The 24,297-nt window shown below is 47.6% G+C and overlaps 1 protein-coding gene across 2 annotated transcripts in view; it reads left to right on the top strand.

Annotated features, from left to right (window-relative positions):
* Dhc64C (dynein heavy chain, cytoplasmic) overlaps nt 1-22,832 on the top strand; it is a 188,630-nt gene extending 165,798 nt beyond the window's left edge. For both annotated transcript variants that reach the window (XM_075866271.1, XM_037418917.2), the window contains exons 77-80: nt 10,936-11,078; nt 12,274-12,384; nt 19,790-19,981; nt 22,250-22,832. In XM_075866271.1, the coding sequence (XP_075722386.1) occupies nt 10,936-11,078; nt 12,274-12,384; nt 19,790-19,981; nt 22,250-22,387 (584 nt within the window). In that variant the 3' untranslated portion in view covers nt 22,388-22,832. The remainder of the gene's footprint in view (nt 1-10,935; nt 11,079-12,273; nt 12,385-19,789; nt 19,982-22,249) is intronic.
* The last annotated feature ends 1,465 nt before the right edge of the window (nt 22,833-24,297 follow it).

Here is a 24,297-nt window from a genome sequence, read left to right as displayed (position 1 = left end):
GGGATCGGGACTACGGACTTGCCGTGAAAGTGCTAGTGCAGTTTGAAAGGTGCGGCGAGATCGCGAATGAATGGACTTCGCCCTGCGCGAACGGCACGAAAACGTGCAATCCGTTTGAAGTAAATCTTCTAGCTTCGAGGGCGATGGTGGCTACCGGCAACGGCCAAACGAAAATGAACGATATTTTCGCAACAATGGGCATCTCACACCGCGGTATGCACCACAAGACGTTTCAGCGGCATTTGAAGAACACGCTGGCACCCGCTGCAACGTGAGCGGCTGAGTCCGCTATGAGCGAATGTGCGGAAAAGGTTAGAACAATTTATGATGACTTGTGCTTCGGCCACCGGGGCAATATTGTTGTTAGCTACGACGGCACGTGGAAGACGCGAGTGGGCACAGTTATCGAATTATTTAGTGGCTACGTGTTGGACTACGTCGTTCTTTCCAACTTTTGCCTAGGCTGCGAGGTGGGCCCAAAGCCTAGTAGTGAGGGCTATCAAGAATGGAAGGCTAACCACAAATGCCAAAAAAATACGAACAGCAAAGCGGGGCAAATGGAAGTGGAGGCGGCTCTAATTCTATTTCAGAGGTCGCTTGAACGCCATGGCCTGCGCTACACAACTATGCTGTCTGATGGAGACTCTAGGACATTTTGCGCCATACAAGACGCCAAGGTGTAAGGTTACATTGACGTGCAGAAGGAAGACTGTATTAATCATGTACAGAAACGGATGGGCACCGCATTGAGAAACCTGGTGCAGAAACAAAAGTGCGATGGGAAAAGAGGCCTTGGTGGGAAAGGCAGGCTCACAGGTGAGCTGATCACCAGGCTGAGCACATATTATGGCCGGGCTCTGAAATCGCATGAAGGTGACGTGGGCGAGATGCAAAAGGCTGTGATGGCCACATACCGCCACGTCACCTCCACTGATGAATGCTCGGACCACAGTCTGTGCCCAGCTGGTGAAACTTCATGGTGTCGGCACAATGCCGCAAAAGCAAAGGGTGAGCCCGACCCCAGGCATGCCTACAATCTACCGAAAGACGTGGCGGAGGCATTACTACCGGTTTATACCCGGCTTTCGGAAAGAGCCCTGCTTCAGAGGTGCGAACGCGGCAAAACGCAGAACTCCAACGAGAGCCTACATTCGGTAATCTGGAGTTTGGCCCCCAAGGAGCACCATGCGTCCCTGTTCGCTGTTGAAGCAGCTGTTGCAGAAGCAGTGCTGCGCTTCAACACGGGCAATTTGAATTCTGCAACGGCAATCTTAGGTGAAATGGACATGAATGCGACAAGTACTGGTGCCAGGAGAGCGAGAGAAAAAGACCACCGTCGCAGCATTGTCTCCAACAAGAAAAGAACAGCCTCATTGGAACTCCGGAAGCTAGTGAAGAGGAGGCATGAGCACAGAATGCATTCAGACTATGCTTCTGGTGCGTTTTGAGGTTGTCTTGTTGCATCTTCTGCAATAAAAATGTGTGCCCACGTTTTTTCTCGATTTCTCAAAACGACAATTTTCATGTGCTTCCCATTATGCCGGAGCAATATCTCTTGTTCTATCTGGGTTATCATTACGATTTCTTTTTTGTTTCGAAGATAAATGCAGGGGATGTGTCGTAAAGTAAGTTTTATTGTAATAATTTTTGGAGAAAATTCTCTAAATGGATCTTTTGTTTCAAGTGTAGATGGGGAAATTTTTCATGTCATATTCAACATCCCACAACTTTGCTTCGAAATAGCCCAGAACAATGATTTATACTTTATTGCACACTGTGAACATACCGAATTGGTTCTATAGGTTGCACATCAATATCCAAGTTACAGTTAATTAGCTAATTAGGCCTTAATTGAAAAAGTCGCAGTTCATTATATCTTTAAAACTAATTGTCACAGCAAAAAAAGAATTAGATTTTTGAAATCAGCAGTAAAATCTACATAGGCTCTCCAAATTTGACTGAGGTACTCGCAAAAATAAAAGAGTTTTTGGAAGGTGTAGCATCCTCCCTTAAAAGAAAAGTCATCGCGTGTGCAGAAACGGACGGAAGTCGAACCGCATCGCGCTCGTTCCCGAAACGTGCGTGCGGGACCGGCGGAAACGAAAGCAGAAGATTGTCAACAGCAAAGCTTCACGCAAAGGCTTCAGTGAACCACAGCAGGGTCGCTTTCCGCAAATTAAAGAGCTGCTCCGCGAGTATGTGCTTGAGGAGCGAGCGGCACAGCGGCCCGTGACGACAGAACTGCTCCAAGTGCGGGCTATGCAATTAGTCTTAGAAAAAAGTCTAATGCGGAGCCAGTTTAAAGCGAGCAGGTGCTGGCTAATTAACTATATGAAGAGGAAAGGCTCTTCCCTTCGAAGGGGAACATGCATATGCGAAAACTTTTGCGGAGAAGTACGATGAAAAGCTTTACAGTTTTCAGAGGTTCGTCCTAAACTTGCGGCGCAACAACGGCTACCTGCTTGGGCAAACCTGGAATGCCGATAAGACGCCTCTTTACTTCGACATGCCTGGCACCACAACTATCGAAAAGGGGGCAAAGCAAGTTCGCGTGCTGACATCGGTCCACGGTAAAACTACAGTGACGGCAACGCTCTGTTACACGTCAGATGGGCACAAGCTTTGTCCGTACCTCATATTTAAATGGAAGACGCTCCCCAAAAAAGTCGTTTTTTCGAGTGGTGCGATCGTGCGGGCCAGCGAGAAAAATGGGTGCGCGTTGCAATCGATGTCTTACGTTTTTTTTTTTTTTTTCGCGGTGGAAATCGGGTGCACGTTACAATCGAGGGCGCGGTAGAATCGAGTAAATACGGTATTTATTTATAGAATACTGCAGACAAAAAGTCCAAGCAGGGTGAGCATACATAAAACACACTAAATAACAAAATGAAACAAGGTTGCAAAGCGCTTTTTACACAATTTCTAGTTTCAAATACACAATTTATAGTTTCAATAGTTTCAAATATATTGCAGTAATTTTCATGCAGGGTGTACAAAATTGCCATTTAGAGAATATGAAGAAAACAAAGAATTATATCATTTTAAACTGTAAAAACGTATGTACTTATAATTACATAGTCATTGACACATAAATGAATGCTAGAAAGGCTAAGGAGTGCAATGCTGCAAGCTGATCGAAAATTGAATGAGTACTTCTAGAATTACAGCACATTAATGTTCTTTGCATGTAACCAAATACAGAAATTTTGATATTAAAATAAAAAAATGAAGCTGTCCATTAGAAATAGGCTCCTAGCATTGTTTTTTGTGCATATTTAGCTACATTATGCAAAAACAATTACAGCTCTAGCTGTCCTAGGTCCACCTTTACCGAACAAGCAAAAGAAAGTGGTCAAAATTTGTGCTCGAGAATAATGCGGTTAAAACTTTATTTTGCCATTCCAAGGAAAAAATATCATGACACACATACTTTTAGTCAGTTAATATGCACTGGGAATGTAATAGGACGGATTGTTGGCACGAGCGTGTCGTTTCTTCTAGTCCTGTAGCAAGTTGTCGCCGTGTGCTCGTCTGCCGCGAGGCTGCTTATCAGTTCGGTGACTGTACCGTCGGCGATGTGCGACAAATGTGCGCGCGTCATCCGCGATCCGTTGAATAACGCAGCGATGTTTTCCGGCTTGTCCAGAATGAGTTACCTGTAAATCTCACGAACCAAAGTTGCTCCCTCGCTCATCGATTTCAAGGCTACACGAGTGCCGAGGTGTTAGTTTCCTTTTCACGTAAGACTACTGCATTTTTGAGCGGAGATAGTGACAACGTTGCGAACACGTTGTTAAAAGCAGTCTACCTGTTGCCAGTAGCCTCCATTGCGGGGGCGGCGAGCATGTTCACCGCAAACGGATTGGCTTTTTGTTGTTCGTCGACACACGACGTACTCGTCACCCAGTTCAAAGTCCTTTCGTTAGGCAGGGGAGTCGCAGCATCGGCGCGTTTAGCGATAAGACTGCGCTTCCGTTCCGTCACTACGAAGATTGATACCTCTTGTAGTTTCACTTCTGCTTTTTACTTGCAGTCCTTTAACAGATGAGGCTGCAAAACACAGCCGTTCTCAGTAACCTTGTTGGCAACCAACGGGCTCGTACGTGAGTTGGGCCTACATCGGTGACTCAGCGACCGCCGTTGACCACATCGAGTTCGTTATCCTTGTCGTCCTGAGCCATAGTGGGGCTTTTTCCGAAGTTCACAGCGAACAAACGACTGCCGCACCCGCTTCACAAATTACTGTAGCACGAAACTTCTTTACTGCTGCAGGCAGTCAGTAGCACCGTGACAAAATGGTGCATGTACGTGCGCGTCATGATGGTGAAGCAGACGCCGAAAGCCCCCTTTGGCCAATTGGATGCCTAGGTTTTGTTACGTGCCCCAAGCAGCCTATGGAATCGCGCGCTAGTGCTTCTCGATGACGCGTTTTTGCAAAAAAAACTAGGGGTGTGCGAATATGAAATTTTTCGAATACGAATCGAATACGAATATTCATGTTCGAATATCGAATCGAATATCAAAGGACAAATGCCTCTACAGTAACAATAATTTAAGATGTATTTATCTAAAAAAATACACAACAGCCTGTCTGTTAACACAACATACACTGTTATTTGGAACACAATGCAAGTAATGACTAGCTGTTATCATGAAACATAATGACTACATGTTATCATGGAGGAATATGAGTTGCTCCACATGATCAGACAGGAGGCGCTCCCTCCGAAAGAGACAACCTCCCCTGCCACTGAAAAGGCACGCTCACTTGGAACTGAAGTGGCTGGTATGGGCAAGTACTTGGGGCAAAGCTTTGCCAAAATGGGCTATCTGAAGGTGCCCACAGTCCGCCACCAGTCACATGGGTCACTGTCTTTCTTCAGTAGGGCTTCTTCAGAATACGCTTTAATTTCCCATTCTGAAGTAGACAGTGGTGTACTTGCTACTTGATTACTTGCAAGAATATCAAATGCACTCCAAACATTAGAGTATGGCTGTACAAACTGTTGTGGCTCCTGCACTTTTGCTGCTGGCTGCACAACTTTCACAGCAGGGCATAGGGCAACATCCTGAAGCACCAGATCTTTCAGCCACACCAACTTTTGTTTGTTGTTTCTGAATACCGTTGACTTGAAGCGTGGGTCCGAAAACATAGCGAAGCATGCTTCTTTGTCCTCGGTATATAAGGGGAATCTGGTATTGAGAGACCTTGCCAGTTCCTTATGAAAGCCTCTTGTGCCACTAAAGTTGCTCAGGCAACTTAGCATACCAAAAATAATTGGTATCTGAGTGGAAAGTGATGAGTATTTGTCTGCGCTAGTTATCACAGTTGCATCATATAAGGGCTTCAGTGCGTCCAGATTTTCAAGAGCCTCTTTCCATTCTGCTGAGCAGAGACCATCAATGCTGCTACTTGACGTTGCTAGCTCAACAGAGACAGCCTCCTTCAAGTCCAAGAGGCGGGACAGCATTAGGTATTGGCTGTTCCACCTCGTATCTACATCTTGCACCAGACGAAGTGGATCCTTGCCCATCTTCTTCTGGTACTCATCTAATCTCTTTTGCGCAGACGAGCTGTGCTTATAGTGGCCCACGATGTGCCTCGCTTTCTTGCACAGACGGTCAATTGACGGTGTGTTGAAGATTGCATCGTGAATTGCTAGCTGCAGGGTGTGGGCGAAACACGCGCGCTCAGTCTACGGGAGCCTTCTGACCGCGGCACGAATGTTGCGTCCGTTATCTGTGACGATGTATTTGCGGCAGCCATCCGGTATTTCCCATTCCGCGCACATCTCGACAAGCATTTGTGCAATGTTTTCAGCGGAGTGGCTGACAAGTTCCATGTGGCGAGTGTTAAGCGTGAACCGCTTCATCCTAAAACTTAGAGTGAGAAGGTGGCAAGTGAAGCTCACATAACTCTCGTTGGCGCGTGATGTCCACATGTCGCTGGTAAAGGTGACTGCAGATGTTCCCCCTTCAAAAGCACTGCTGAGCTCGTCCTTCACTTTCTTCCGTGTGTCATCAAACAAGCGTGGAACAAGGGTACGTGAAAGCGTGGTGCGCGAGGGTAGGCGATAGTTAGGCACAGCCTCTGCCATGAGTTCCTTAAATCCGCGGTCTTCAACAAAACTATATGGTTCCAAATCAAGCGCTACCATGGCAGCCACCTTGGCATTGAGTGCTTGAGTTTTCTTTTCCGACAAAGGGTCAGTACGGTGCACAAAATCAAATATCATTGACTGGTCTTTCTCTGGCGCACCTGCTGCAGTCATCCGGTACTCCTTCATCGCGGTTGGGTGCTGTTTTAGATGGTTAACAAGAGGACTAGTCGTACCCGTCGGCGTTTTAAGTGTTGCGCCGCATGTCTTGCACTGCGCCAACGACAACGATGTCTTCACAAAGTGCTTCCAGATAGCGCTTCTTTCCCTTCGTTTCGGCGCCGTGTCTTGATTGTTCCTCCGTTTCGCAGGCGAGTCGTCATAGCCTCCGCTATCTGCCATGGCACTTATAGCAGCTAGCAGAACTGATCGTAGCGGCTAACAGCACTAGCCAACGCCGCTGACCCTACTAACGTAGCACTGTGCACTACATGGCGCACTACCACTACTCATGCGCTCTGGTGGCCAGCACGAAAAATATTTATATGCATATACAGATATATAAAACTGATTAAAATGCAGTCCAAGTTATTTAATGCATACTTGCCGGGAATACGACGTAACTTAGCAATAAAATCCCGAGTTGGGACTAACCGCTTTCTAGCTTGTTGTATAACTGTGTGACTGCTCACGTGCGGAACTTCCTCGAAAAAGGAAATAAATGCGACGTCATGGTACAAATTACCACTAGAACTCTTTTTGTCACTTATTATGTTTTCTAACCGAAGCGTTTGCCGACGGTGACGAAGTTTCTGCTTTAGCACGCGCGTGCACGGTCGTGCGTTATCAAGCGATGTTTTGATGAGACAACGCGGCAACGGTTACCGTTATTACTCCAATCTAACGCGCACCTTTTTTCTGGTTAAGCGAGTTCATAAATCGCATGCGCGTTAGAATCGAGTACGAACAAAAAAATTACGGTCAATCTATTGCCATCGGCAAATCCAAAATGGCCGCCCCCTACGTGCGTCGGCATGGTGCGTCGGCCATTTCTGCCTATGTGTTTTCCATGTGCGGCACTTCGTACGTGTGCTGAGGAGTTCGTCATCTAGTAGTGCATTAGCATCGACAGCGTGGAAGGGCCGACTCCAAAAACTCGAGTGCACCACGGTGCCGCTTTTAAAAAAAAGTCATCGCGTGTGCAGAAACGAACGGAAGTCGGGCCGCATCGCGGTCGTTCGGAATTCCCGAAACGTGCGTGCGGGACCGGCGGAAACAAAAGCAGAAGATTGTCGACAGCAAAGCTTCACGCAAAGGCTTCAGTGGACCACAGCAGGGTCGGTTTCCGCAAATTAAAGAGCTGCTCGGCGAGTATGTGCTTGAGCAGCGAGCGGCACAGCGGCCCGTGACGACAGAACTGCTCCAAGTGCGGGCTATGCAATTAGACTTAGAAAACGGTCTAATGCGGAGCCTGTTTAAAACGAGCAGGTGCTGGCTAATTAACTTTATGAAGAGGAAAGGCTTTTCCCTCCAAAGGGGAACATGCATATGCGAAAAGTTTTGCGGTGGAGTACAATGAAAAGCTTCACAGTTTTCAGAGGTTCGTCCTAAACTTGCGGCGCAACAACGGCTACCTGCTTGGGCAAATCGGGAATGCCGATCAGACGCCTCTTTACTTCGACATGCCTGGCACCACAACCGTCGAGAAGAAGGGGGCGAAGCAAGTTCGCGTGCTGACACGGTAAAACTACAGTGACGGCAATGCTCTGTTACACGTCAGATGGGCAAAAGCTTCGCTCGTACCTCATATTTAAATGGAAGATGCTCCCGAAAGGAGTCGTTTTTTCGAGTGGTGTGATCGTGCGGGCCAACGAGAAAAATGGGTGCGCGTTGCAATCGATGTCTTACGTTTTTTTTTTTTTTTCGCGGTAGAAATCGGGTGCGCGTTACAACCTAGGGCGCGGTAGAATCGAGTAAATATGATAAGCTTCGTTCCTGCACACGAGGTCCCGCATAGTGAACGTGTGGTAGTGCACCACGTTACGGCGGCATAAGAAAAGCGTGCAATACGTTTACACGAACGTCAACTATGCTGCTGATTGTTGACCGTCGCTGGCCGACATAGTGCCTCCGTGCACTTCTGACGCTTATCGCCCCTCTGGGCAACGTTTTAATATGTCTGAACCCAGCGGAAATATTAAAGAAGAGTTATTTTCCGCATGATAATCCAATCAAACATTCGATATTGTCAAATATTCAAACTTTTCGAATACACTTTTTTCGAATCGAATACGAATAGTGCGAATTTAATATTCGACGAATATTCGAAACTTTCGAATATTCGCACACCCCTAAAAAAAAACGATGAGCAAGGCGGGCCAGCGGTGGCGGGAAATTGAAGATGTCTGCAGTAACACGTGTACAGCTGCGAGCGCGAATTCAGAGAGCTGCCACTCAAGTTGCTATTTACCTCCGTCAACGAGGTCTGTAAATTTCCTGTGAGAAATGTGCACTAGTGGCATTTACGCGCAAACCAATGCATAACTACAGCGTTCTGATAAACAGCGAAAGAATACGTCACCTCTGGTCATACAAGTTGCTAGGTGTTATAATTGACAGAGACCTCTCATGGAGCTCACATGTATCATACATGAAAAGGCGATTGACAGGAAGCAGTCATTTGTTCAAGTTCTTCGCTGGAAAGAACTGGGGAATGTCCACAACTGCTATGTTGCGACTATACAGGATTCTTTTCCTTGGATTCCTTCGGTACAGCCTACCTGTGTTAACCAACGCAAGTAAAACAAGCGTACGAATGCTTCGAAGTATCCAGGCTCAAGCACTCCGGATATGTTTAGGCTTGCCCCAAAGTGCGTCAACAGCGGCAACTATCGCCATCACAAGGGACAACTTCATCAAGACCCATATTAATGTGGAAGTGCTGAGGACACATATACAACACCTTGCTCGAACTCCTTGACATCACCTAGCCTCTCTACCAGTGGTCCGACCATGCACATCTTACTGCAAAACAGTGACCGCACATGGTGAGTCAATCCCAACTTCGTTCTCTCCTGCCGCTAGACCTGTGACTCCGCCATGGTGCCTCGCTCAACCAATGATTATTATTAACATACCTGGCGTCGAGAAAAAGGCCAATTTGTCGTCACCGGCTCACACTACTTCTCTTGTATGAGAAGTATCAAGACTCCTCACATATCTACACTGACGGATCGGTTCAGCCGGACAGCTCTACAGGAGCAGTAGTGATACCAAGGTTGGCCACGACAATTAAATTCAAGACATCTCACGCAACAACATCAACGGCAGCAGAATTGGCAGCACTTTGTGCCGCGTTGCAATTTGTAGTTGATCAACCTACACGCAAGTGGACTATTTTCTGCGACTCGAAAGCGGCACTGCAGTCTCTACAATCAGCTTTACGCCGTGGACCACACAAGCAGCTGGTACTAGAGATAGCAGAGGTTATACACCACCTGACTGAGAAAGGGCACCAAATTACATTTCAGTGGTTGCCCAGTCACTGCAGAATCATCGGCAATGAACGGGCCGATCAAGCTGCCCGCTCAGCCCACACAGAAGATCATAAACTGCGACTACCACTTTCTAGGATGGATGCTGCACGAGAGCTCCGCAGACTTGCTCGCCGGCAAACCACATCGCAATGGAATCAGCCGCACTTCAAGCATGCCCGACTGTACTCGCTTGACCCTACGCTAAGTCTTCAAGTCCCGTCGAGGCTTCGCCGAGCAGACCATACCCTGTTATGTAGGCTGTGGTTGGGCGTTGCATTTACCAACGCCTACGCTTTCCGCATTGGGATGGCCGACACCGCAGCCTGTGGCCACTGTGGCAAGAAGGAAACCATTCAACATGTTCTTTGTGAGTGCCTAGCGTATAGTAGGCGGCGACTATGCCTTCGCAGGGAACTCGACAAATTAGATGATCAGCCTCTGTCGGAGCAGCAAATTCTGCAGTATCGTCAGGATGCGACTTCACAGAACAGGGCCCTGAAAGCGCTGCTGCACTTTTTGCGATTGACTGGCCTTGCTGAACGGTTGTAGCTGGGACGCCCTTCCTGTGTGTGTTTTCGTTTTTTTTTATGAGTGCGCGTGCGTTTTTTTTTCCTTTATCTAACCCCTCTTTCTTGCCCCTACTTCCCCACCCCGAGCGCTGGGTAGCAAACCAGATGCCAATATCTGGTTAACCTCCCGGACTTTCCTTTCTCACTCTCTCTCTCTCTCTTGAAGATGAAAAACGACCCTTCTAAACGAGACCAAAATGAACACGATAGCTCGTGTGTAACAGCAACTGTTCGGCATGGAAAAAGCGGGATTTTATCGTCAATTTGCACTCACATTCATCTCTCAGGGATGTTGTAAATTGATTTTGCGCCAAATAATGACGCGAGAAGCTAGAAACTTCTCAGATAGGTGCAAAAATAGGTACAGATTCCGAAAACATCAGCTTCAAGAAGTCGATTTTTTTGCAATTTTTGGCCTTCTAAGACCCGTGTCCCCCCTTAAGGTGTGGAAAAACGGTAAGTTCTTGCAGAATGGTTGCCATTTTTGTTATATTTTGTATCACTTTTCTAAGGTAGCGAATGATACACAGGAGTTTCATGGACGTTTTACCATCTCGCGGTCTCCCGCAGAACTAGTTTACCAATAAGTGGTTTAATTTCGAAACTGCCATGCGAGTGCAAGAAGCCGCCTTAACGTCATAGTATGTACATATGTTAGGCACCCTAATGGCAAAACACTGTCAGGAAAAAGCTTGAAAACTTGAGAGCTGGCATCATCACTCGTGGATGCAGGCATGCTGCCCGCCCACTGGAAGAAGTACACGGTCTCTCCCGGTTGCACTGTCATCCAGTGGGTGACGGACTTCTCGGACCGCATCAAGCAGCTGCAGAGGGTCTCCCAGGCCTGCACCTCCGGAGGGGCTGCTGCTCTCAAGGTTGGTCTTTGGACACTGTGTTGCTCAGAAAAATGGTCTTTTCACTCACAATAGCGGCTTTGCAGTACAACTTGTGCTGCTAATTACAGAGAGGATGGTTCAATTTCCAGCCATGGTATATCAGCAAAATGTAGACACTAGTCTTTTGCGAATATTTGAATGCTTCAAATATTCGAATAATGCATTATTTGAATTCGCTTCAAATCGAGCTTAAATTGTTAAAAATTTTGAATCGAAACGAATGAATAAATGCATAATAATCCGCATGTGAAACCTTGTAAAGGTGGCTTCGCTGCTATGGAGTGGTGCTAAGCCGTAAAAGCACCGTAAAAGTTACATTCATTCGAATGTAACTTTTTGCAAAGTGGTTTCACTGCAGTGATGCAGTGCTAAGCTGTGAAAACACATATCTGTGGTGAAATTGGCATTGTTGCTAAGCCCCACTTCAAGGTTAAATGAGGGTATATTATTCTCAAATCTATTAATTTTTTAAGTTAAAAAGCTTGTTATACCAATTTATATGCTATAAGTATGGCGAATTTGAAAAAGTAACATATTCTACAGGCTATCACTTGTATTATATTGAAAGTCAAATACTGCTGCTATTCAAAGCTGTTTCCCCTTTCTTTGATGCAAAAAAAAGGCATTTGTACAAGCCTTGTTTCAATTTATTAAAAATGTTGTGTGTTATCTAGGCTGAGACCAATATGACCATTTTTCTTTATAATATGTGATACATATTTACTGTTCGAATTTGATTCAAAATTATTTGACTAAACTAACTATTCGCACAAGCCTCATGAAAATACATCTGTACTTACATATAGGCGCATGTTGAAAAAATTTCACTTAGTCTGTTTAATCTGGAGCCCCCATTATGGCTTAGTGTTAGTCTTAATAACTCAACGAAGTTACGATCGATCAGAGCTAAATAAGGCATTTTATGTCTTATTATGATGTGCTTGCGGCTGCACAGTGTAATCTGGGAATTGGCAAACTGGTCCTAGTGATCACCATTAGAACGTAATTAAAAGCATTCTATGAGGCACAGAATTTTTCTAACTTGTAAATGTTAAGCTAGAAGTGTAGGTATGAACAATCAACAAGAACATTTCTGTAATATTTTTTAATGAAAATAACAGTGCACATTGTCGCATCTCTCTTCACCATGCCATCTGCCTTCTTTTCCACGTAGTCACTGCATATTTGGCTGGGCGGCATGTTCAACCCAGAGGCCTACATCACGGCCACACGCCAGTACGTGGCTCAGGCCAATGGCTGGTCCCTGGAAGAACTCTCGCTTGAGGTGAGCACATCCACTACTGCTTCGGTCTTGCCTACGTTTCTTTCTGTGCTCATGCTCCTGTGTTGATAGGCAAAGACATGAAAGAACATCAATCTGAAGAAAACAAGGACTTCTAGACGTTTTGATTTGTATATAACTGTCATGCTGACATTCATACGGAAGCCGTACAGAAGCCATGCAGAAGTTTTTTTCCCATACACGTCGCGTTCACAGATGTAAATATGTTAGCATCCATATAAAAATGATGTTAGATGTTAGCATTCATATTAAAGGCTTTTTTCGTACGAAGTCTTGTTTCCAGATGTTCGTGTACACACAGACATCATACGGAAGCCTTTTCTCATAGGGAAGTCTTGTTTGCTGATGTTTGTGTACACACAGACATCATACAGAAGCCTTGTCTATACCGAAGTCTTGTTCAGATGTTCTCACCCATATGGAAGCCTTTTGTCATAGGTAAGTCTTGTTTCAAGATGTTAATGTATACACAGACATAGGAGGGAATGAACTGCAGGGATATCCATGGAAGCCTTTTGTCATAGGAAAGTCTTGCTTCCAGATGTTCACAAGAACAGGGAAGCCTTGTCCTATGCGAAAGTATTGTTTGCATATATTCACATACCGTAATTACTCGAATCTAACGCGCACATTTTTTCCGGTTAAGCGAGTTCATAAATCGCGTAAGCGTTAGAATCGAGTACGAAAAAAATGAATACGGTCATTCTATTGCCATCGGCATTTCCAAAATGGCCGCCCCTTACATGCGTCGGCGTGGCGCGTCGGCCATTTCTGCCTATGTGTTTCCCATGTGCGGCACTTCGTACGTGTGTTGAGAAGTTCGTCATCTTGTAGTGCATTAGCATCGACGAAATAGAAGGGCCAACTCCAAAAACTCGACGAGTGCACCACGATGTCGCTTTTAAAAGAAAAGTCATCGCGTGTGCCGAAACGGACGGAAATCGGGCCGCATCGCGGTCGTTCGAAGTTCCCGAAACGTGCGTGCGGGACTGGTGGAAACAAAAGCAGAATATTGTCGACAGCAAAGATTCACGCAAAGGCTTCAGCGGACCACAGCAGGGTCGGTTTCTGCAAATTGAAGAGCTGCTCGGCGAGTATGTGATTGAGCAGTGAGCGGCCAGTGACGACAGAACTGCTCCAAGTGCAGGCTATGCAGTTAGCCTTAGAAAAAGGGCTAATGCGGAGCCATTTTAAAGCGAGCAGGTGCTGGTTAACTAACTTTATGAAGAGGAAAGTCTTCTTTCCCTCCGAAGGCGAACGAGCATATGCCAAAAGTTGCCGGAGGAGTACGAAGAAAAGCTTCACAGTTTTCAGAGGTTCGTCCTAAACTTGCAGCACAACAACGGCTACCTGCTTGGGCAAATCGGGAATGCCGATCAAACGCCTCTTTACTTCGACGTGCCTGGCACCACAACCGTCGAGAAGAAGGGGGCGATGCAAGTTCGCGTGCTGACATCGGGCCACAGTAAAACTAGAGTGACGGCAATGCTCCGTTGCACGTCAGATAGGCACAAGCTTCCTCCGTACCTCATATTGAAACGGAAGACGCTCCCGAAAGGAGTCGTTTTCCCGAGTGGTGTGATCGTGCAGGCCAATGAGAAAAATGAGTGCGCCTTGCAATCGATGTCTTACTTTTTTTTTTTCGTCGTGGAAACCAAGTGCGCGTTACAATTGAGGGCACTCGAGTAGATACTGTCACCAATCTTGTCTCACTCAAGGAAACCTTCCGCAGAACTGCTCGTCAAGCTAGGACAAAAAGAAAAACTGCTCCAACCCAACCTCTTCGTCCTCTTCCACACGAAAACCACGCGAATTCATGCGGCATTAAAAAGCGGCTCAATCCCAACCTCTTCGTCCTCTTCCACACGAAAACCACGCGAATTCATGCGGCATTAGTCCCCCCTTTTAAAAAGCATCGACTCGATGCTTCTAAATAAAAAGAAGAAGAAAAAAAAAACCCATAATTAGAACACGCGTTGACGCAGAGAATGACAAAGTGAGTGCCAGGGAAAACAAAGAGGGCGCACAAGCACTTGGACCATGCGCGAACACAACAGCACCAGTGGAAGAGTCAAGAAAAAAAAAAACACCACATGAGATCACTGTCACGTTTGCGAAGTAACTCGCAAGCACAGAGACTATTGTGTGTAGTACGGCTTGAGTCGTACGACATGCACAGTTTCGGGCCGATGTTGTCGACGTGACGACACTGTGCCGTCCGGAAGTACTTCGTATGTAAGGTCACTCACACGTCGGATAACCTTGTATGGTCCGAAATAACGGCTCAGAAGCTTTTCAGACAAGCCTGGTCGTCGGACAGGAGTCCACACCCACACTCGTTCACCCGGGTGGTATGCGACGTTTCGACGGCGAAGGTTGTAACGTCGTGCATCTGCGTCTTGTTGGTGACCGATGTTCACGCGAGCCAGTTGACGAGCCTCTTCGGCGTACTGCGTGTATTGCTCGGCTTCTGGAGAAAGAGCATCGCTATTATCGTACGGCAGCATAGCGTCAAGCATCGTTTGTACGTTGCGTCCATAAACAAGGTGGAAAGGTGAAAATCGGGTTGTTTCCTGCATTGCCGTATTGTATGCGAACGTGACGTATGGGAGGATATCGTCCCAGGTTTTGTGCTGCACGTCCACGTACATTGACAGCATGTCCGCTATGGTCTTGTTGAGCCTTTCCGTCAGTCCATTACTTTGTGGGTGGTAAGCCGTTGTTTTTCGGTGACTCGTGCAGCTCAGTCTGAAAATGTCCTCTAGCATTTGTGCCGTAAATGATGTTCCACTATCCGTAATCACACATGACGGCGCGCCGTGCCGGAGGACGATGTGCTGCACGAAGAACTTCGCCACTTCAGACGCCGTGCCGCGGGGTAATGCCTTTGTCTCAGCATACCGGGTCAAGTAATCGGTTGCCACTATAATCCATTTGTTACCAGTGGCCGACAAAGGGAAGGGTCCTAGAAGGTCCATTCCCACGAGGTCGAAAGGTGTCCGTGGTGGTGTAATAGGGTGGAGAAGGCCCGCAGGTTTCACGGGTGGCGTCTTGCGACGCTGGCACTCGCGGCAGCCTTGCACGTAGCGGTGTACACTGGTCGAAAGTCGTGGCCAATAGTACTGCTGGCGCACTCTGGCGAGAGTCCGCGAGTAGCCCAAGTGTCCCGACGTGGGCTCGTCATGGCACGCGAGGAGGATGTCATCCCGCATGTCGGCTGGTACAACGAGGAGGAAGGCTTTGTTGCTACCTCGAGCATTTTTCTTGTAAAGAATGCCCCTCCTTAGACAAAAGGATGACAATTCGCGAGCGATGCGCCGAGGAGTGTGAGAATTTCGGCCTTCTAAGGAATCAATAATAGGGCGCAATTCCTGATCGGCTCTCTGTCTAGACATAAAGTCAGAATCACTGAGGGCTCCGAGAAAACCATCAGCATATTCCGAGTCCATATCAGGATGTCCCACGGGTGCTCGAGAAAGTGCGTCGGCATCTTCGTGCTTGCGCCCAGACCTATACACAATCATGATGTCAAACTCTTGCAAGCGCAAACTCCACCGAGCGAGACGACCAGACGGGTCACGGAGATTGGCCAGCCAACACAGCGAATGGTGATCGGTCACCACCTTGAAGGGACGGCCGTAGAGGTAAGGTCGAAACTTTGCCGTTGCCCACACGACTGCGAGGCATTCCTTCTCTGAAGTGGAGTAGTTGGCCTCGGCTCGAGAGAGAGTACGACTGGCGTAAGCTATGACATGTTCTACGCCGTTGTGCCGTTGTACAAGGACAGCGCCAAGTCCGACGTTGCTTGCATCCGTGTGAACTTCGGTATCAGCGTCCTCATCAAAATGCGCAAGAACAGGTGCCTCTTGCATTCGCTGCCGTAACTCTGTGAAAGCTGCTTCTTGCTCTGTAGTCCAGGCAAACGGTACATCATCTCGGGTGAGTCGCGTGAGCGGTTCGGCTATCGTCGAGAAGTTGGTAATGAATCGGCGATAATAAGCACACAAGCCGAGAAAACGCCGTACCGCTTTTTTGTCTGACGGCACAGGAAAGGTGGCGACTGCTGCAGTTTTTTCTGGGTCAGGCCGCACTCCATCCGCACTCACAACATGTCCCAGAAATTTCAGCTCATCGTAGCCGAAATGGCACTTCTGGGGTTTTAGCGTGAGTTCGGCCGAACGAATAGCTTCCAGAACCATTCTTAGACGCTTCAGATGTTCTTCGAAACTCTCGGCAAAGATGACCACATCATCAAGGTATACAAGGCAGCTTTGCCACTTCAAGCCAGCGAGGACGGTATCCATCATTCGCTGGAATGTTGCGGGAGCCGAACAGAGGCCGAAAGGAAGAACTCTGAATTCATAAAGCCCATCGGGAGTTACAAACGCTGTCTTCTCTCTGTCTCGCTCATCGACCTCTATCTGCCAATAGCCGCTCTTCAAATCTATCGATGAAAAATACTTCGCGTGTCGTAGCCTGTCGAGAGAATCATCAACCCGTGGAAGCGGGTAGACGTCTTTTTTGGTGACGCTATTGAGTTTCCTGTAGTCAACACAGAATCGCAGCGTTCCGTCTTTCTTCTTTACTAGAACGACTGGCGAGGACCACGGGCTGCTCGACGGTTGTATCACCCCGTCGTCAAGCATCTCCTTTACCTGCGTCTGTATAGTCTCGCGTTCTTTAGCCGAAACACGGTAAGGTTGCTGGCGGATTGGGCGAACATCATCGTCGGTAATAATTCGGTGCTTTATGAGGGGTGTTTGACCGACTCTAGATGAAGAGGCGAAGCAAGATTTAAATTCCTTCAGCAGGGTATGCAGTGCGGCCTTCTTCTCGTCCGAAAGCTTCGAACTGACGTCGATGTGGTCCAGAAACTTATCTCCATCAACCATTTCCTCGGATGCGAAGCACTCGGTGACATCCGCTACACGGTCTCCGAAGGCCACGGTGGTGCCGCGGAAAAGATGTCGGTGCTCGAAGTTAAAATTTGTGACGAGTATCTGCGACCGTCCGTCACGCACACGCAGAATGCTTCGCACTGCACACACACCTTGAAGCAGTAAAAGGGATACGTTGCTCTCGGCGACCACGTCACTGTCTTGGAGGTCTTCACAGGTGACTTCTACGAAAGCAGTCGCTCGGGGAGGCAACGTCACGCTTTCGTCGGCAACACGCAGCGCAGGTCTACGACAGCTATCAGCGCCTCGATCGGTTGCAAGTTGCGTCGAGAAAGTCACCATTCGCTCGCGGAGATTTATGATCGCGCCATTCTCTCGAAGGAAGTCCATTCCAAGGATGAGCTGACGAGAACAGTCGCGTAGTACGAGGCAGGTTACCACAAACGTTGACTCGCGTATTTCCACTCTTGCGGTACAGCGACCCAATGGAGTAATAACGTGGCCTCCAGCAGTGCGAATACGCGTCCCATTCCAAGGTGTCATCACTTTCTTAAGACTGGTTGCCAATTTTCCGCTCATAATAGAATAATCTGCACCTGTGTCCACCAATGCGCTGACCTGAAGACCGTCTATCAGCACGGGAATGTCGAGTGAGACTCGGCCACTGGGTTGGTGACAAGATTGGTGGAGCTGCTGGGTACGACAACTGACGACGCACCCCATGCACAAGAGCCCATCCAGGAGCCGGAACACAAGCCCTGTGCCCGTGGACACGCCAGTTCACAGAACAAGCCGCCGCCAACGAGGCCTACCACCAGAGACACCGGCACAGCTTATCCATAGAGCGACTATGACTTCGCCTCAAGGCGTCATGGAAACTCCTACGTCGTCGGCACCAATTTATTGCACTGTCCAGAACCCGCTGATGCCTAGTCCCTTTCACGGAGAGCTGTTTGAGGATGTGGACGACTGGCTGAGCGAGTTCGAACACGTCGCAGCGATCAACTACTGGGACGAAGCCGCCAAACTCCGCAACGTCTACGCGTGTTTGAAAGACGGCGCCCGAACGTGGTTCATGAACAGAAGTGATGTCTTGACATCCTGGCGCGAGTTCCAGCATCGCCTCTTGGAGACCTACCGGAGCCCCGACCGCCGCGATCGTGCTGAACGTGCATTGCATTCACGCATCCAGATGCCTAATGAGACCGTCACCATGTACGTGGAGGACATGACGCAGCTTTTCAGGCGAGCGGATCCGGCAATGCCAGAAGAAAAAAAGCTACGCTATCTGATGCGAGGCGTGAAGGAGCAGCTTTTTGCTGGTCTAGTGCGGAGTCCTCCGAAGAGTGTAGCAGAATTCCTGACCGAAGCCACTACGATGGAGAGGGTACTTCATCAGCGGTCAGCCCTACTCAACCGGCAAGTGAATTCTGCATCACCTACTGAATTTTCCGCCAGCTTCGGGAGCAACAGCATTGAGTGGATTCGCGAAATCGTCCGCTCCGTCGTCCGCGAGGAAATCGCGAAACTACACGGGGCGAGACAGCCGGAGGTAAGCAGCATCACCAATATTATTCGGGACGAGGTCCAGCAGGTGCTTCACAGCCGTCGCCCTCAACCAACGGTTACAAATCTAGAACCACCTCCTGCGTCCACTGATGTTGGGAACCGCACATATGCCGAAGCTCTGCGCACTTCCATGCCGGTCTCAAGCCCTGCAGTCCCAATCCAGACGATGCCGCCAGTTTCAATTCAATCTGCGCATGCTGGTTTGGACATCGACGGTCGCCGTGCCCCTCCGCGGAAGTCCGATATTTGGCGTACGTCGGATAGAAGACCCCTCTGCTTCCATTGCGGTGAAGCCGGTCACATCTACCGGGAATGTCCATACCGACAACTTGGACTGCGCGGTTTCTCTATTCATTCGCCTCGTCCCCTAGTTGGTCAGAGGCCAAGAGAAATTGAGGACTACCTCGCGCAGCAACGTCTGCCTTTCCCACGGCGTCAATCGCGGTCTCCATCTCCACGACGACCCGCAGCTATTGGACCACGTCTCAGTACGATGGCACGGGGACGTTCCCCAAGCCCTCGTCGGGAAAACTGAAGGCAGCGACCTTCGGGGGCGAGGTCGCTGGGACTAAAAGTGCGGAAGACCTCCTATCGACGCTTCCACAAAACGCTGCAGACATTGAATTGACGTCTGAGTGCAGTGCGAGAGAAATGCCGGATTGTGCGTCTGAACCCAGTGCGCTCCCGAAAGGAGTCGTTTTCCCGAGTGGTGTGATCGTGCAGGCCAATGAGAAAAATGAGTGCGCCTTGCAATCGATGTCTTACTTTTTTTTTTTCGTCGTGGAAACCAAGTGCGCGTTACAATTGAGGGCACTCGAGTAGATACGGTACTCGCGTAACTTTTATGAAGGTTTTTCAGTATAGCTTCATGTGATAGCTTTGAAATCATGACCTTGTATTTCACCCTGGTGTGCGTGCAGGTACGGGTGTCTGATGCGGACGAGAAGCCCGGCCCCGTGGACGAGTACAGCTTTGCCCTGGCTGGCCTGAAGCTCCAGGGTGCCAAGTGCGTCCAGAGCCGGCTCAGCCTGACGTCAACCATCTTCACCGAACTGCCCCTGACCACTATTCGTTGGGTCAAGTACCGTGAGGACGACGCCGGACAAGCCATGGTGGGTAGAACTCTAATCTAATTACCTCGAAACACCCTAGCATTGCGGACAAGTAGGGTTTCGATTTCACTTGCACGAACGCAAATAAGGGGGGAGGGGCAGTGGCAATCTTGCATAGGAGGGAATGAACTGCAGGGATATCAACTCTGCACGAAAGTGGCATGGGTACTTTGAAACAGTGAGACTATATTGTTAGGAGAAACATGCTTTCGGCATGTCCACCCGCTTTTCAAAGCAGTTGCAAGCATAAGGAGCAGGCATAAGCTAGTTATGTGCATCGCCGTTCATTCTTCTTCATTTAAATTACACGTCAGCTGAACCAGTGTGTACCAAGTTCGTGTGTAAGCTCGGCACCAACATTTTAGATTGCTTATTATGTACCTCTGTATGGTAAACATAAATACAGTTAATCTTGGGGCAGAGGTGGAGATTAATAAAGCAAGTAGATTGGTTATTGTTTTGTTACTCTCACAGTTACAGTGCAAACCAATGCATAAGGCTGTCGCATCAATTTCAATATCGCTCATTACTGTGCTTCGAGTGTTGAAGCAATGCTAGTAGCCGCCTTACATTGACATCGAAGGTCGGCACTGCGCCTTAAAACTTCATTCTTGATGAATTTTGATAGAACTTGTCACGTTTTTGCGCGGTCATTTCAAATATAGAATTACAGTAAAACCTCGCTAGATTGAAGTCACTCGTGCCACAAGAAATCTTCGAATTAAGCGAGTTTTCTAATTAACAGAACATTCAAAAAGCGGGATGCAAGGAGCTTAGAACTGTTCTAAGTAATCAGTGCTCGCTGTTTGCTGTGCCGGCTAGCTTGCAGCTCCAAGGGTTATGTTTTCCAGCAATACCTCGTGTTAATTTTGCCCCAAACACGGGAAACGGTGGGCCTCGCTGCTGCCAATGAGAAAAAAAAAAAAAAAACTCGCTGTCGTGATCAACTGTAATGTGCGCCTGCGAAAAACAAGACATCTTCACTGCAACACAATAGTGACACGCGGGCAGCATATCGCCTGCACCTCGCTGCGTAAACACGTCTTGATGTGACCATTCGCACATTCTTCCTGGTATAAATAGGAATTTCATAGTGGTCAGAATGACGAAAGTCGCAATGCGTTCTGGCTGGGAAAAATGATCTTTGAGACTTTTGAACTTAGTTTTCGAAGTAGGTGTTGCTGGCACGAACTTCGCCAACAGGGCAAAGGGGCAAATAGCTGGAGCAACCGTTGATCAGAGGTTCGCATACATCACGAATTCCGCCAAACTGTCCTTCATTAATTTCTTTACGATCCCAGAAAGAATTAGTGAACCATGACCCGCTATTGTTGCTAGAAACATGCAAAATGATGCCTCGCCGCGGAGGTCTAGTGGCTAGGGTACTCGGCTGGTGACCCGCAGGTCGCGGGATCGAATCCCAGCTGCATTCCCGATGGAGACGGAAATGTTGTAGGCCCGTGTGGCCAGATTTGGGTGCACGTTAAAGAACCCCAGGTGGTCGAAATTTCCGGAGCCCTCCACTACCGCATCTTTCATAATCATATGGTTGTTTTGAGCCCTCCACTACCGCATCTTTCATAATCATATGGTTGTTTTGGGACGTTAAACTTCACATATCAATCGTCAAACATGCCCGCACGTCATTTGTGTGTTGCAGTGAAGCATGCTCAGTTTTCCGCAGGCACACGTTTTGGTTGATCACGAGACTCTTTTTTTCTTTTTTGCGTTGGAAGTAGCGAGGCTGGGGTGCTTCAGCTACCACTCATTAGTATCGCTAGGTTTAATTGCCTTGTGGCTTAATAGCTGTTCTTTCGGCGAATATGCGGTGAAATCGGGATCTGAAACAGGCATATTGCACCCAAATTTTGCGAATTAACCGGACTGGTGCGACCGCCGCTTCAAATTATCCGCTCAAACTTAAATTGCAAAATACGGGACCGAGGAAATCCTTCGAATTAAGTAGGATTTCGAAATAACCGAGTGCAAATTAACGAGGTTTTACGGTATTTTTCTCATGTAATACATAGTTTTGTTCAGAAATCAATCGTTTCATGTGCCTTTCGAGGAATTATTTTTTTTCAAAACTGACAGGGTTACAAAGTAAATAAGCATAACATTACTAATCTAGAATGAAAACTGTGCTGTACTGCAAGTATGGATTTTCTTCACCTATTTGAAGAAAAATGAAGCTACGTTCAACTTTTGTAAAAGCGACACACCAGCTTCATGTAGTGCCACTTTTTTTCCTTCTCGTGTTTCCTACAGGTGACACTGCCGGTGTATCTCAACTCCAGCCGCACAGAGCTCCTCTTCACAGTCGACCTTCCCGCAGCTGACCCCCGGGAGTCGCACAGTTTCTACGAGCGGGGCGTTGCTCTGCTCTGCTCAACCACGCTCGGCTGATGAATTTGCCACAATTTCCGACTGGACCACTGTTTATGCCTCATTTGGTGCAGTGGCAGACCGTACGATACCTAGCTAGACTCCGCACAGCTGCAAAGCCGGCCGCAGCTTTGCTGCATTCTCGCATTCTGCGACGGCTTAGCCTTGTATTGTTCAGATTCGTTTCAAGGTGTGGTAGCTTTTTATATTCAGCTTCTGTTTTTTTTTTTTTCGGATTGGTGGCTCGACGAAGGCGAGAAAGAGTTTAATGTGGCCTCGTTTTTGGAGGCACACTCGGCAGTTGCAGCTGCTCTCGAAGGTTGGGACTGGTCTCTCCTCGGTAGCTTGTTTTTATTTGTACCATAACTATTGTCGTCCTGGGTGTTGCTCGCCTAACGCACTAATGTCATTGAAGAGGACATTGTTGTCTCGCTTTCTGGTGAAGTAAAAACATTTTATCATAAAACACTGTCTGGCGTCTTACTTTTTGTTGTGCCATTTTCGTGCATTCCGTTGTGGTCAAATCGACGGAGTTCTTGTTGCGTGCTAAAGCATGCCTGCTGTTAAACACTGAGAAATTGATGTTCTTGAAAGCTGCATTGAATGTTTCGACACAATATTGCAGCCACTCACTATTTATATATTATACAGTAAAATCTTGTTACAAGAGACACTGTTTCAGGATAAATTTGACTACGGTACATTTGAAAATGGTTTCGTTGGCTTTTTTATGTTCAACTTCGCAACAATGAACACGAGACACACACACCCAAGAAACATGGTTGCAAGAGACACTACATTGCTACCAACATTATTGGGCTCTGACTTAGTAGCTCTTTATTGGGCTGCCAACTTTATTGGCTGCCCAATGGCTACCTGTATAATACAGTAAAGTGTTGTTTGGTTGGCCTTCTGTTGAACTTGACAATATTGCACCCAAGAGACATCACAGGAGACTGTAGGCCTAGATTGTGGTGTCTCGACAAAGGCGAGAAAGTTGCGCTGCTCTCGCAACTTCGAAGGCTGGGACTGGTCTCCTCGGTGGCTTGTTTTTATTTTTATCTTAGCTATTTTTGTAGTGGGTGTTGCTCACCTAACTTGAAGGTTTATTGGGCAGCCAACTTTACTGGCAGCCAATGGCTACCTAAAAATACAGTAAAATCTTGTTTCGTTGGCTTTCTGTTGAACATGACAATATTGCACCCAAGAGACCTTGAGTGATTGAGTACCTCCAGTGATGTATCGTGCAAAGTTCAAATTGATAACATCGCCCCAGGCTTCGTTTGTTGTGCTCAAGTCTTTTAACTGCGATAGCAATCGAACCCCAGGGACACTTTTGCCGTGGCCTTGGAGGTTCTGTACAGAGCCCAAATATATAGCATCGCCCCGCACTTCCTACATTGTGCTCATGTTTTAACTGCGATAGCAATTGACTCTCCAGGTGCACTTCTGCTGTTGCCGTGATGTAGTGTTCAAAGAACAAATCAATAACATCACTCCGTGCTTTGTATGTGGCACTAGTTTTTTACCTGCGATAGCGATAGGCACTGTAGGGGAACTTCTGCCGTGGCCTTGATGTTCTGTACAAAGTACAAATCTACAGCATTGCGCCGCACTTTTTACGTTGCGCTCATGTCTTTTAACTGCGATAGCAATTGACCTTTCAGGTGCACTTCGTCGTTGCCGTGATGTTCCGTACGAAGTCCAAATCGATAGCATTACCCTGTGCTTCGTATGTTGCGCTCATGTCTTAACTGCCACAGCAATCGACACACCAGTTCAATAACATTGCTCTGGACACCGTTTTTTGTGCTCATCTCTTTTAACTGCGATAGCAATTGACTCTCCAAGTTCCTCCAATTGCTCTTTTCCATCGCCGTGTCGTTTCATACGAAGTTCAAAGCGATAACATTGCCCTGGGCTTCGTTTGT

This window comes from Rhipicephalus microplus, chromosome 6 (genome assembly GCF_043290135.1).
Source record: "Rhipicephalus microplus isolate Deutch F79 chromosome 6, USDA_Rmic, whole genome shotgun sequence".
NCBI classification, from domain to species: Eukaryota; Metazoa; Arthropoda; class Arachnida; order Ixodida; family Ixodidae; genus Rhipicephalus; species Rhipicephalus microplus.
The sequence above is the reverse complement of the archived record's forward strand: the minus strand, read 5'-3'. Positions and strand labels throughout refer to the sequence as shown.